The sequence below is a fragment of the Euprymna scolopes genome, chromosome 38 (assembly GCF_053919585.1).
Source record: "Euprymna scolopes isolate OS-2025 chromosome 38, ASM5391958v1, whole genome shotgun sequence".
NCBI lineage: Eukaryota > Metazoa > Mollusca > Cephalopoda > Sepiida > Sepiolidae > Euprymna > Euprymna scolopes.
In genome coordinates, this window is record NC_136519.1 from 34594491 (window position 1) to 34609702 (window position 15212).

The 15212-nt window shown below is 33.1% G+C and overlaps 1 protein-coding gene across 5 annotated transcripts in view; it reads right to left on the reverse strand.

The window, feature by feature from the left end:
- LOC145263131 (uncharacterized) overlaps positions 1 to 15212 on the reverse strand; it is a 126163-nt gene that overhangs the window by 22362 nt on the left and 88589 nt on the right. For 3 of the 5 annotated variants that reach the window (XM_080120079.1, XM_080120077.1, XM_080120078.1), the window contains exons 10-11: positions 6082 to 6363; positions 4716 to 4786 (exon numbers count right to left, since the gene is read on the reverse strand). In XM_080120079.1, coding sequence (XP_079976205.1) covers positions 4716 to 4786; positions 6082 to 6363 — 353 coding nt within the window. The remainder of the gene's footprint in view (positions 1 to 4715; positions 4787 to 6081; positions 6364 to 15212) is intronic. The other 2 variants (XR_013864481.1, XR_013864482.1) reach the window with 1 other exon arrangement.

A 15212-nucleotide genomic window follows, 5' to 3' on the forward strand; every position in this document is an offset into this window, starting at 1 on the left:
CTACTGACATTTTTTGCAAGTCATTCAACCCTCGCATTCATGACGTCACTTAAAAGGCGTTATTTCGACCGCCTGTGACGTCACAACCACGGTAGGCACATCAGTAAAACAGTTTGGGCTCTTTTTTTTTCACCTCTTTTTCCTCTGGCACGTTACGGGTTCCAGCCTGCTTACTACTCCTATTTTTTTTTTTTTTTTGCTCAAGCAACACCCTTACACACACCTCCACTTTCTTGTCTACCTTTGTGTCACAGGTTCGAGCCTGCCTGCCTACTACAACTTTCGTTTTTTGCTCAACACACACCTCCAAACACCTGAGCAACTGGCATATATATATCTCTACTATTATATAAAAGTAACTCTGTGTGTGTGTGTGTGTGTGTGTGTGTGTGTGTGTGTGTGTGTAAGTTCCTTCCTCATAGGTTCCGAAACGGTTGAGCGTATCTTTTACAAATTTCACGCAAAGCTAATTTATATGTCTGGCAGTGTTTTGTACAGAAATTCACCTGATATATATCGAAAATCGAAAAGATCCGATCTAAAAAAATACCTAGTCTTTCTCTCTTATAGATAAAATAGAATTTTTACAGGGGAATATTTTACATCACACTGGCAAAGGAGATAATAAAATTTCAGCAAATCATTTCTTCTTAAGAAAACAGATTTATTATAATCTGGAGATATAGCTTAGTGGTACAGCATTCGACTACAGATCAAATGGTCCCTTGTTCAAGCTCGGGTATACCTCACCATTTTATTAAAATTTTTTCTTGTTAATGAGTTCAGTTTACGATAAAAGGAAAGATATTATTTAAAATTGCTGCAAATCATTTCTTCATTTGCATATTTTAAATCTAAACATTAATCAGAAGTGATTTTTCCAGGGCATTATTTGCCAAGCCCAAATATCAGCTGACATGATGTTGTAAACAAACACAGACGGAATTTGATGAACAACATTATTATTATTTATTTTATTTATTTATTTATTTATTTTTTTGTGAATTAGCTCACTGGGCAAATTATTTCTCGTAGTATATAATAACCAATAGCGGATTGATTCCATAATAATACATATGAAATTTGCATAAATTAAAATATCACACTTATATGCTTTATATATATATATATATATATATATATATATATATATATATATATATATATATATATATATATTAGGTTGGTGCAAAAATAATGTTTTTTGTTTTTTTTACTTGAAGTTGAACGTTAAAAAACGACATTATTTTTGCACCAACCTAATATATATATATATATATGATTTTCAGATTGTGAGAGATTGTATATAATAAATTCCACAGCCAAACAACGTCGCAGCCCACAAGAGCCATGACAGTCAAAGAACTGGAAGTCCAAGACTCGAGTTTCGCCCTCATTTGGAGTCATCAGTTAGACACATCCGAACTCAGGATTCGAAACCCGAGCCTCTTGTATGCAAGGCAAGCACTCTACCAACTGAGCAAATGCCCTGCACACAAGAATTTCTATTAACCAACACAGATCAAGCAAACCGCGCCGAAATCCGACTGTGAAATGAACCTACTTTGTCTCAACAAGGGACGCGGTCATCCAACCAGCTAATAACCCCAAGCTGATGTCTCACAAGTAGGAGTTTTAACTCGAAAGGACGATGCCATCCAGCAATACTAACCAAGTGAGCAACTTATGATAGGATTTTCAGAATGTGAGAGATTGTATATAATAAATTCCACAGCCAAACAACGTCGCAGCCCACAAGAGCCATGACAGTCAAAGAACCGGAAGTCCAAGACTCGAGTTTCGCCTTCATTTGAGAATGAGGGCGAAACTCGAGTCTTGGACTTCCGGTTCTTGGACTTCCGGTTCTTTGACTGTCATGGCTCTTGTGGGCTGCGACGTTGTTTGGCTGTGGAATATATATATATATATATATAAATGACAAAAACCATTGTTAATATTATCTAAGAAAATAAATATAAACTATTTATAAATTAAATAAGTATTCTATAAAATATTTTTAGAGTTAATTATGACAATATGACCACATTTTATTAATACGTTGGTATAGTGTCAATGACTCTACATCTAAATTAGATATGACATAAATATCATAAAACAGAATTGCACATCTTCCGAGTTTTTTGGATTTATGCAATCACGCCCATGTTCTTTTTACTTTTAAAGTTAATGAGTTCTTATTCTTCTGATGATTTCAGGGAGAAAATATTGAAAAATGGACATTAATAATTATATGAAACAGGTGCTATCAAGAGGTGCTAAGATGCTGAAAAAAAAAAAACGGTAAGATGGCCAACATCTTGGAATTTGGACTATAGATTTTTCGTCATTTATTTGTATATACTTTGTAGTTATATCGAGCTTCATTAATTAAAGGATTGGAATTAGTGATGGGACGATTCTAGTATTTTTCCCCGATTCCCATACAATTACTGATTCCATACTAAATTCCCGATTTCGATAGAAGTACCAATTCTTTATAAATCTCTAAATATTTTACTATAAAATTGTTATTTTGTCCCGATTACTGTAAAAACACGTTTTAAATGTGCCTATATTTTCTCAAATGTAAAAACATACTTGTGAGGGGATGATCTGGAGATATTAGTCTTGCTGGAAGTTTAAATCAATAAATATTTATTATTTTATTATTACTACAAGCACTGAAAGATGTTTCTTAAACCAAAATCAAATAAAAAATGATAATTTAAGGAATTGGTTTTGGCATTGGAAAATAGCTTCAAATTTTTCAATTCCGATACCGATACCCCAAAAGCTCTGATTTTTCCGATTCCTGATTCCGATTGTCCCAACACTAATTGGTATAAATAAAGGTGAAATATAATTGAATAAGCATATTTTTCTTATATATATATTTAATAAAACAAACACGATTATTCCTCTCTACACTAAGACATTATGCAAAAAGGAATACTGGGGCCACATATTAATCCAAAGTGGCCACGCTATGTGCCAATAAATAATGCATGACTAAAATAATTTCAACGAGAAACACTCACCCAAGTCAGTCTTCTTTACAGGCGGTAGCAAGATACCTTCTCCTTATTGCAGAGGCAACTAGTGCCCACTAAATGCCTCAAAATGCCAGTGCCTGCTAGTGTTTGCCAGTGTCAGCCAGTGCCTACTCCTGCCATCAAGTGACAGTAACCACCTTAAAAGATCACTAAACCCCAGTTATCTGCTTGTAAAAGTCATCAGCGTCATTGAATGACAGTACCAGCCGCAGGATGACAGTGCACTCTACTGGATGACAAAGCACAACAATTAAAGACAGGCCTCCATTTTAGATCAGTCCAATGGATGCCAAAAATGGTCATGATCAACACTGACTGACAATGACTGATACTTGTAGAGGCAGCCAGTACCCACTAGTAAGCACAAATAAAGCAAGTAAACACAAGTAACTGCCTAAAAAACCCACCAAACACCTTAAAACCCCCCTAAATGCCAGTGACCACTAGTGCTCGCCACTAGCATCCAATTACAGCTAATTTCGTTTTGGAACACCAGGAAACAACAGTGACAATCGTAACAATGCCACAAAGTAACTGCAAGTAACCATCCTAAACCAACACTAATCACCAGTAACCACCAATGCCATCAATGACAACCAGTGACCTTTGCTAGCTGCCACTGTCAGATAATTCCCGACAGTGGAAGCCAGATAATTTTATTTTGGCTATGACGGCCGGTGCATACAATTTCCTAGAGCTAACAATAGCTGCTACTAACAACCGTTGCAATCTCTCTGTGTTATAATTTTGTTAGCAGCTTATCCATAGTAAGTAATTTATGTGACTCTCACATATGATGATGCACTAGATAATCATAGTTTAATTTGTTTTCAGGTACTAAGGGTGGAATTTTCTTTACCGAATTTGTTCTGGCTTTGCTTTATATTTCCACTGAACAATGCTGGAATACCAATCCTGCTAGTAATATATACATACATACATACATACACACACATATATATATATATATATATGTATATATATATATATGTGTGTATGTATATGTATACATATATATATATATATATATATATATATATATATATATATATATATATATAAAAGTCACTTTGTGTGTGTGTGTGTTTGTGTTCCTTTCTCATAGATTCCAAAACGAATTAGCCTATCTTTTGCAAATTTCACACAAAGGTTATTTATATATCTGACAGTGTTCTTAGATATGTTTTGTATGGAAATACATTTGATAAGTATGGAAAATCGATAAAATACGATCTTAAAAATAGTCTTTCTTCTCTTATAGATAAAAAGAATTTTATAGGGGAATATTTTACATTACACTGGTGTAATCTTGACCGGTGTAATATAAAGTATTCTGTAAAAATTCTTCTTTTTTTATCTATAAGAGAAGAAAGACTATTTTTAAGATCGTCAAGCCCAACTATCAGCTGACGTGATATTGCAAACACAGATGGAATTTGATGAACGATATTATCATTATTAATTTTTTAAATCTTTTTTGCAAATTAGTCCATTGGGCAAATTATTCCTCATAATATATAATATTCATTTAGAGGATTGATTCTATAATATTCAATACAGAATCTGCATCAATAAAAAATGTCATGTTTAAGTGTATTGTATGACTGGGCAACGCCGAGCGTCCAGCTAGTATATATATATATAAGCTTGATGAATACTTACAACTTCAAATGTGCGTCCATAGATTTTCCAGTTGTCCTTATTAAATATACAATATTTTGCCAACCAGCTGTCTGAAATGAAACCAAGAATCGTTGTAAAATGTGCTGAATGAAACAGAAAACAATAACAGATTAAAATAATTCTAACATTTTCAAATAAATTATTTAAGACATAAGTGATTGAACTATGATGATGACGCATCTGGTTTGTGTGGCCAGACTGTGTTTAAGTTTTATCCAAGACCTTGCCTCAATGCCGACCTCCAAGGGCAGATAACCCTTATTCAATGTTTGAAAGAGTTACCTCCCTTTAAGATAGAAATATATTTTAGAAAATAGGAAATAACTTAAATGCTTACTAGACACTGTTCTCGAGTGTCTAAAGTCTCTCTGTATAGGGGTTTGTAAGGACAACCTGGCGCGAGGATACTTTTTTTCTACAAGTAAACCCTCAGTAAATATAAAAAATACAAGATCTCCTAGGTATGTTTGGCCAATACTGACTTTTACGAGGAATGGTGCAGTTGGTGCACATTCTGCAAGTGATGTTACCTTAAGTAATAACACAAAGCTGGATACTCCACCAGACTATATGAATTCTTGTCTTTGAATCCACAAGACGAAGAGACTACAAGAAAGATATGCTATTACATATTTAGCTGCTCAATTGGGGAGAGGAAGATTATGTTCTAAACTTTTTTACTAACTCATTGCTTGAGAAATAAAGAACTTTACTGAAATATTCAAATATCTATGTATCTCATATAGAGATCAAATGTTAACTCTTGGAAGGGGCCCCTTGATTTCTGAGAACTTCGACTGAAGTAAAATGAAACAAAAAAAGTGATTGACTAGGATTCCCATCTAACAACCTAATCTCAATGGCTATCCCCAAAGGTAGATAACCTTCAGTCAGTGTATAAAAGAGTTATCTCCCTTTAGAAATAGTAACATCTTCTAGACTGACGACAATTCACATCTAACAACAACCATGGTTGGTAAAAAGTAACTAAGAAAGTAAAAATCCCTTTTTCATCCGAAAAAACTTATCACTTCCTCCTATGTTTTCTTTGGTCTTCCCAGGTTGACTGACCCTGCTACCTCGACTGCCCTATCTTAACCATTCTTTCAATTTGACCAAACCAATGAAGTCTCCTGTTCTGTGCACATATCCCTATACTGTGCAGATTAAATCTTCTGAACCTATCAGATCTAAGTATGCCTTTAAATGACTGGCTTTTGAGCTTTGATAAACGTTGACTCTTTAGTAAAAAAGGAAAAAGAAAAGCGTAAAAGCATAAATTACAATACACCCATTACAGATTTAACAGATTAGAATTTAGATACAAGAGGAAACAAAAGCTTACAGTCTTGAAAAAGTGTTTGCTCTGTTGGTGAAGCCTCGTCAAAAAAGAATCTTTTATGGTTCATTTTTTCAAGGAGTTTTTGGCGCCTCCTCTCAGCCATTTCCTGAGGGTCGAAGTATTGTTTATGCCTGTGGCCTGGAAGTGGTTTCAGCAGCTCCCGGACATTTGGACGACGAGCCAATGGAGTAAGCTTCATTTTTGAAGATTTCTTTCCAAAATTTTGACGTTTTGGTTGGAAGGAAGGCAATTTTGGTTTGCCTAATTTTACTTGAATATCATCCTCTGTAGATAAATTAATAAATAACACACATATATTGACATTATATATATATATATTATATATTGACTCGTATATATATATATATATATATATATATATATATATATATATATATACACTTGTGCCCGATATTATTCATACCCCTCTGATCTTTGAGATTTCTATAAGAATATTGCTCAAACCAGAAGGTAGACAATATTAAAGGGATTTCAAACAATAAATCAAGCATAAGCATTTAATTTAAACTCAACAAATAAATAAATTATGCAAGTTTGAAACATTATACAAAGAAAAACAATCATGGCACTAGTTCCAAATTATTCATACCTCTCTTACTAATAGTCAATAGCATGCCCTTTATTCTTAATAACTGCCTGTAACCGTTTTGGATATTTATCAAAAAGGTTTTTACAAGCATCAACACTGATTTTTGACCATTCTTCAATGCAGTAGTTCTCCAAATCCCTCACATTTCTAGGTTTCCGCTTTTTAACCTCAGTTTTCAATATGTGCCAGAGGTTTTCGATAGGGTTCAGGTCGGGACTCTGGCTAGGCCATTCCAAAACATTAATTTGATTATCCTCAAACCATTTCTTGACTATTTTGGCAGTATGTTTTGGATCATTATCCTGTTGAAGGACCCAGTTTGGTCCTAAATGGAGCTTCTCCGCATCCTGTCTAATGTTTTTCTGGAGTATCTCCAAATATTGCTCCTTCTTCATGGTTCCATCTATCTTGACCAAACTACCTGGACCACTAGCCGAAAAGGACCCCCAAAACATTAGGCTACCACCACCATGTTTCACCGTGGGTATGGTGTTCTTTGGGTTGTAAGCTTCTCCTTTCTTCCTCCAAACGTAAGAAGCATCCATATGGCTAAACAATTCAATTTTTGTTTCGTCAGTCCACAAAATACTTGAGAAATCGGACTCTGGAGAATTCACATGGGTCCTAGCAAACTTTAGACGTGCTGCAAGGTGTTTTCCGGTGTGCAATGGAGTCCTTCTTGGTCTTCTTCCTTTCAGACCATTTTCATGCAGAGTCCTTTGCAATGTGTGCCTTGATATTCTTATGCCAGAAGACTCCAGATTTTCTAAAATGTCCTTAGTAGTGGTGGTTGGATTTGCATTAACACTTCTTACAATATTCCTGGTGGCTCTAGCAGACAGTTTCCTTTTCCTTCCTCTACCAATCAAGTTGTTTGTTGTGTTGTGGCTCTGGAATTTTTTGATGATGCTCTGTACTGTTGCTGTAGGGACCTCAAATTTCTTGGAAATTGACTTGTAACCTAAACCATCCTTATGTGAATTCACAATTTTAGTCCTAAGATCATTACTAAGCTCTTTTTTCTTCCCCATTCTAATAATTTTTATTCTTTTATTGGTTTTCAGTTGATATCATTTTAATTTCTGAAAAATGCAAAAAACAAAATGAAATTAATCAAAGGTTGTATAAAAGCATTCAAAATAAGAATCAAACAGGAAACAAACAGTCAGAAACTCGATTAATACTGAAAAAATAAGGGGGTATGATTATTTTTGAACATTGCAGATTGCTGTATATTTCTTTTATTAAAAGTATCCCGAGATTTTAAAATGACGAAAATGATCAGAAGAGGTTTATTAAGAATATGTATCAATATGGACGTAAACAATAAATTCTTACAAAGTTACACCTAATAAACTCAATTTTCAAGGGGGGTATGAATAATATCGGGCACAAGTGTATATATATATATATATATATTGACTCGTATAAACCAGCATGTTCCATCGAAGATCAGACAAGGGAGGATGGGGTTTGGTGGTCTCCCTCCTTCTGCAGCCTTTGACTCTGCTATTGGCCAGCATTTGGTTGACAATGCATGCTGTGCCGATAGATATAAAATAGATTGGTTCGAGGTGCTACATAGAGCGGACTCCAAAAGCCATTTAAAGATTTTGGAGGCCGTCTCAATCACGGTGTGTCAACCTTCTTTGTGCCGGCAAAAAGAAACATCAAACGCATTGTTTCTCTTTGGGGAACTTTGAATTTTTTTCTCCCGCTTTTTTTTTTTTTCTCCCTCGTTGTGCCAATATTTTTAATCGTTTTTAAACGTAAATAAATTTAATTAATGTCCCCGTACGTTGGCACATTCAATAAGTTCCCCAATAGAACTCTTTATTTTGTTACAATATTATTTAGATTGCTATCGATTTACTCCTGACGATATGATAGCCGAAAGAGTTCTCGAGAAACTTCCGCCTAGTATTTTATTTAAAACTATATACAAATTCTGTACCTCTAAACATTTATTTTTATATATATATATATATATATATATATATATATATATATATATATATATATATATAGTCTAATTTATAGTGTTCCGAATTTTACTGGGTTTATATCATTGAAAATTCAGTAATTCTTCATATACCAATAAGTTTTAAGCCAAAAAGAGTTGACTTAAACTGTAAACTACAAAATTATCATATTTCATAATTGAATATTCATCAAGATATCAAGGAATGGATTGATACACGACATAATGTTTGAATTTGTCCGAATAGTCTTGAAACAATTGTAACTGACGATAAAATACACTATTTGTTGCTATCAATCCATTCGTTGATGTCTTGGTTTTTGTTAAAACAATATACACATACATACATACAGACATATATATATATATATACACACATATATATATATGATGTGAAAAGGAAGCGAAAGACTGGAGGCTCGATGTTTCACCCGAATTATGCAGGCTTTTTCAAGAGGTGTGACCACATCATAACGTTGGATTGTATCCATTTTAAAATTCACATATATATATATATATATATATATATATATATATATATATATATATATATATATATGTGTGTGTGTGTGTGTGTGTGTTTGTTTGCTAGAATTATTTTATCCCAAACGCTATGCAACTATGCACAATGTAGAAAATATGCATAAATTAAACTGAACATAATAGTTAAATAAAATCAATCATCTAATAAGGAACCATAAAAAAGTAAATAATTAATTAATTAAAGTTTAAAAATTTTAAACTTATTAAAACGAACTTCTTAATGTACTCAGTCATGGATATGCAAGCAACTAAATAAAGGTTAACTAATTTGCATATTCTTTGTAAAAAAATGAACTTTCATAATTAATTATTCATTTTTATGGTTTCTTATTGGATGATTGGGTACATTTAATCATTACACTCAGTTTTATTTATGCATAGTCTCTACTTTGTGCATAATTGCGTAGCATTTAGGATGAAAAAGTTCTAGCAAATTCACATGTATTCATATCTATCTCCTATCTCTCTCATATATATATATATATATATATATATATATATATATATATATATATATATATATATATATATATAAAGTGGCCTTGTCTTTGTGTGTCTGGAACGGTCTCTACCAAATACCTCTCTCAATTTTTAACCTATAAACTTGAAACTTGATATATAGGTAATTTAGACCTGTTAAACAAATTCGATTTGGTTTTTATTCGATAAAAATAGCTTCTAACGAGTTAAAATTGAAAAAGAAAATTGACCCTGGCAAGACTAAGTCGACTAAATCTGTTACTTCTACGCATGTGCAAAGATACATAGCTTAAAGTCACATAATTTTGAACGTTTTTTATTCATCTGTCAATTGCTCAAATGGTTAACGACTAAGGCTGGAGTGCTAAATGTTTTTTGGTTTTTATTCTGATGGTGCACAAGTTATTTTATTTTACTTTTGAAATCACTACTATATGTTGGGTACAATATAATAATCAATGCAGAATTGGTTCTATAATAATAAATATAAAATCTGCATGAATTAAAACATCATATCTAAGCCTATTTTACAATCGAACTACGCCTGGGTCCATTATTATATATTGGTACAATATAATAATTGATAGATGATTAGTTCTATAATAATAAATATGAAATCAGTATAAATTAGAATGTCATATTTAAGCATATTTTATGATCCGGCAATGCTGGGTAGCCTGCTAGTATGTATACATATAATATAAAGCTGAATGTGTGTGTGTGTGTGTATATGTGTGTGTGTGTGTGTGTGTGTGTGTGTGTCTGGTCACGAATAGGCTCCTATATGGTTGACTATTTTAAAAAACTGATTACATATAATAATAGAAGATGTATCAAGACACAGGAATGGGTATGTTTGATCTGACAGAACGGTGGTTCATTAAAATTGTGGGGTCTGCGTTCGCACCTGGTCCACAAAGTATGGAAATAAAAAATTTAAAAATTAAAAAAAAAAAAACGTTTACAAGTGTTTCCGATATAGATGTACATAAGAATACTTTGATAAGTATGTTTTAACTTGAATAGGGATGGTATAATAAAATTGTGGGGTCTGCGTTCACGCCTGGCCTCCATAGAATGGAAATAGGCACAAACTTTAATAAAACTTTTCATATCTATCTGTGTAAGTATACTTTGATAATTATGTTTTTGTTTGAAGAAATATGGTATAATAAAATTATGGGGTGTTCGTTCGCACCTGACCTCTATAGAATGGAAATATGTCACAAAGTTTAACAAGGTTTTTTAATATAGATCCACAGAATATTGTGATAAGTGTTTCAGTGTAAACAGGTATAGTATAATAAATTATGGGGGTTATCTATTTTATTTTTACTTTCATCATATTTTGCTTTGGTTTTGATACCCCCAAATTCAACCCAAATTTACAACCCTTCCTTTTCATAAACTATCATACTTTCATAAATTAGAGTCCATTTTCTGTAGGCTGTTTTTGAACCCAGTCAACGACGGGTACTTTTGCTAGTATATATATATATATATATATATATATATATATATATATATACATAGCTAATCAGATCACATTTCGGAATAGTACTAATATACTTAAATGCCTAGCATAACTCCCCCTCCTCCACACCGAACCCGTTCCTGCTACTGACCCCAGAACTGGCACGCTCTCCTTCCTTTCCCCATTACACTAACATCCCACTTTTGCTAGCAGTCCAAATGGCCTTCGCTTGCACCCCAATAACTAATTAAACAAATTCTCCCAAAATTCCCTGCAGAGCCTAGCACACACATTCCTGATGATGCATGCATGACACCACAAAAAGTAAAAACCGTGGACACTTTGGAAAAAATTCTTGAAGCATACATCCATACCTTTGATGTATATACAAAAAAGATAATATGGAAAATTAAAAAATTTAAAAAAAGGTATTATTAAACAGAAGCTTTCTGTTGTTTTTAACAATGTCTGTCTGAATGAAAAATTCTGCCTCAATATATATATATATATATATATATATATATATATATATATATATTGTCACATAATCACAACGTAACATCATCTCCCTTTGGTTCAATTTGCCTAGGGTCAGTGCTATATATATATATATATATATATATATATATATATATATATATATATATATATATATATATATATATATAAAAAATAAAATAAAAATTACAATTAAATTTACCAAAATGATCCAAGATGGTAAAATTAAAGTATATTATAAATATTAAAGAATTAATATTTATAAATTTATCTCAGCCAGATGTAAAAGCTCGATAAAACCAAATAGGAGATAGAGCTTATAATACGAGCAAACAGTTAATAAAACATGTTAAAAAACACTTTGAAATGAGTTAAAAACATATTTAATCTGAAAAGGAAACACTAGATACTTTCCTTCTCATCAGAGGGTAGGAATTAGCAAAATACGGGATCGGATTTTGCATGCAAAAGTATTTGATGAAACAACAAGTAAGTCAAAGATCTTACTTGATAACAAAAAAGTGAAGCAGAGGGAATAGAGGGAATATGGTGAAGAAAAAGGTGATTACACATGAATGGATAGTCTGGTGGAAGATATATATATATATATATATATTCCCTCTGCTTCACTTTTTTGTTATCAAGTAAGATCTTTGACTTACTTGTTGTTTCATCAAATACTTTTGCATGCAAAATCCGATCCCGCATTTTGCTAATTCCTACCCTCTGTTGAGAAAGAAAGTATTTCTTCGAAACTCCGCGGATTAAGAACTATCCACTCATCTAGTGTTTCCTTTTAAGATTAAATATGTTTTTAACTCATTTCAAAGTGTTTTTTTAACATGTTTTATTAACTGTTTGCTCGTATATATACATACATATATATATATATTTCTTCATTTATATAAAAAATATATATTCTTAAGGTATATATCCCTTATAATATCATCCAAATAATTTCAAATAACAGGCTCAATGAATTTATGTTTCCACCTTCAGAGTATATATACTGATTAGTTAGAAAAAGTACATCCACAGATATATATATAAGTGACGTTGTCTGTGTGTATGCAAAACACTCCCTACCAAACTCCTCTGTCAATTTATAGTCTACAGACTTGAAACTTGTATTATATATAGGATTTGGGCCAGTGGAACAAATTCAATTTAGTCTTTAGCTGGTAAAAGTAGCTGCTATGAGGTCAAAATCGAAAAAAATTTGACAAGCATAAGCCGACTTAAAGTGTTTTTCTATTATGTGCCAATATGCATTTATAGATTCAACAACATTATATTTTAATGTTTTATATGCATATGGATGTGGCACAGAGGGTAACGAAAAAGGCTGGATAGCTATGTGGTTTGATTTCGATTCTCGCTGATGTCACCCAAGTCGTATATTTTTTACTTTTGAAATCTCTGCTATGTATTGAGTACAATATAATTCTCAATAGAGAATTGACTATAATAATAAATACGAAATCTGCATAAATTAAAATATATTTAAGCATATTTTATGACCAGGCAATGCAGAGGGCCTGATTCCTGAATTTATATAAAAAATATTTTTAAGCTACAAATGTAGTATTGAGAATCCTAGCTTAAATGCTATCTAGGTAGTTTGGAGAAATAGTAAGTTATGTAAGTATATTTTCGATTCCCATCAGCGAGTTTAGTGGGGTCACAGAAGGTTAGATTTGACACTCGTCAAACTCAAGTCACCTTTTGTCAACCTAGATAGAATGCACCGGAAATTAGGGGTGACGTCTACCGGAAATCAGAGGTAACAGGAATTGTGGTCGTAGGTTTCCGGTTGGCGACCACGCGGGCTAGATTTGATTTTGGACTGCAGATGAAGCAGACATGACATTAGGGTCTCTCCTCTGACAACCATGGGTTCGAGAGATAGGCTTGCTTTTTTAATAAAGCAAATTGAAGCTTCAAATCCATCCTGTGTTATCGATGCATCTGCAGCAGTAAGTACCACTCCCCATGAGATGGCAGCCCAGCGACAAGAAGATATCATCCACTGGACGAGGCAAGCAGGTATGTACGCATTATATATTTGCGCATACATGTCCAGACCCTTCAAGGCAAGAAACTGTAAGAACAGAACACACACACCCATATAAGTAAGAACACACAGACTTTAAAAATACCCTTAGTAAAAGTACCCTTAATCATAAAAAGAATCGTAAAAAGAAACAGTAAAAGAGAATAGCAGCAGGAACGCTCAATAATAATAGTAAATAAATAAACAGGACGCAAAGACAATCTTTAACACATGTACCCTATGATATCGTTCTAATCTTTTCAAATAACAAGCTCAATGAAGTTGTGTTTCTGGCTTTAGAGCATATATACTTGTTAGCTGCATCCCAATAATCCAAGAGAAAAAAATCAGTCCACAATTTTTATTTGTTGGGCTACTCTTCTGAGATAATCAAATATTAATTGAAACAGACACGGTATCCTAAAGAAATAAAAAGAAAAGAAAGAAAGATGCATAAGAACAGTGCATGAATTTAAAAACACACAAAAAAAAAATTAAAAAAAAAAATTAAAGATAATAATCAGAACCCCATCCCCCACGAAAAAAAAAAAAAAAATTATCCAACCCAATGTTAGAAGATTCTCAAGACGCCATTTTATGGCACCAAAATACTTTTTTTCTTTTTGTTTTTTTTTTTTTGCTTTTGAAATCACGACTCTATTTTAACATATTCGAAATCTGGACAATTAGATCCAAGATGGCAGCTTGGAAATGTTTCAATGTTACTAATATTCATATAAAATATTTTTCCTAACTTTTAAACTTTCCGATTTTAAATGTTTTCTTTCTTTCTTATTTTTCCTTTAAACCCTTTATAACCTGAACTATGACGTAGATGATTAAAAAAATATTTATTTTTTAATTTTAGTCAGTTTAAAGGGTAATTTTTTAATTTTTTTTTTTTTTTATTACTTTTTCACCCCAAACAAGGCGCATTGCCACTTTGGTGTAAGGGGCTACTATCAGGGGCAGCAACTACTAGGGCACTATGTTGGGATTTCGGCAGCAAGATGTCGGTTCATGTTGCACTTGAACTTCTGCATGTCAGTACAGTTGGGGAAGCAGGAACTTGGAATGGAATTCCAGAGTCTAGCGGTTCTGGGGAAGAAACTACTGGAGTAGAAAGATCTTTTACATCTAGGGATCTCTACTGTGTGGGGGTGGGATTTAGCTGCCTGTCGGGTTTGTCGAGGGTGTCTACGTCGTGGAGGCACAAGTGTCTGCAGTTCGTCAGAGCATTCACCATTAAAATACATGTAGAACAGGAAGAGGGATGCAACGTTTCGTCGATGGGACAGAGGCTGAAGCTTAAATGCCAGTTCAGGGCCTATCAGATTGGCGACTCTTTTTTTAACCTTGTCTAGGAGCGAGAGACTAGTAGCAGATGCACCAGCCCAAATGTGACAACAATACTCCATACATGGGCGAATGGTGGCCTTATAGAGGTACAGGATACTTTCAGGTGTCATTAGTTTTCTAGCACGGTAGACAGAGC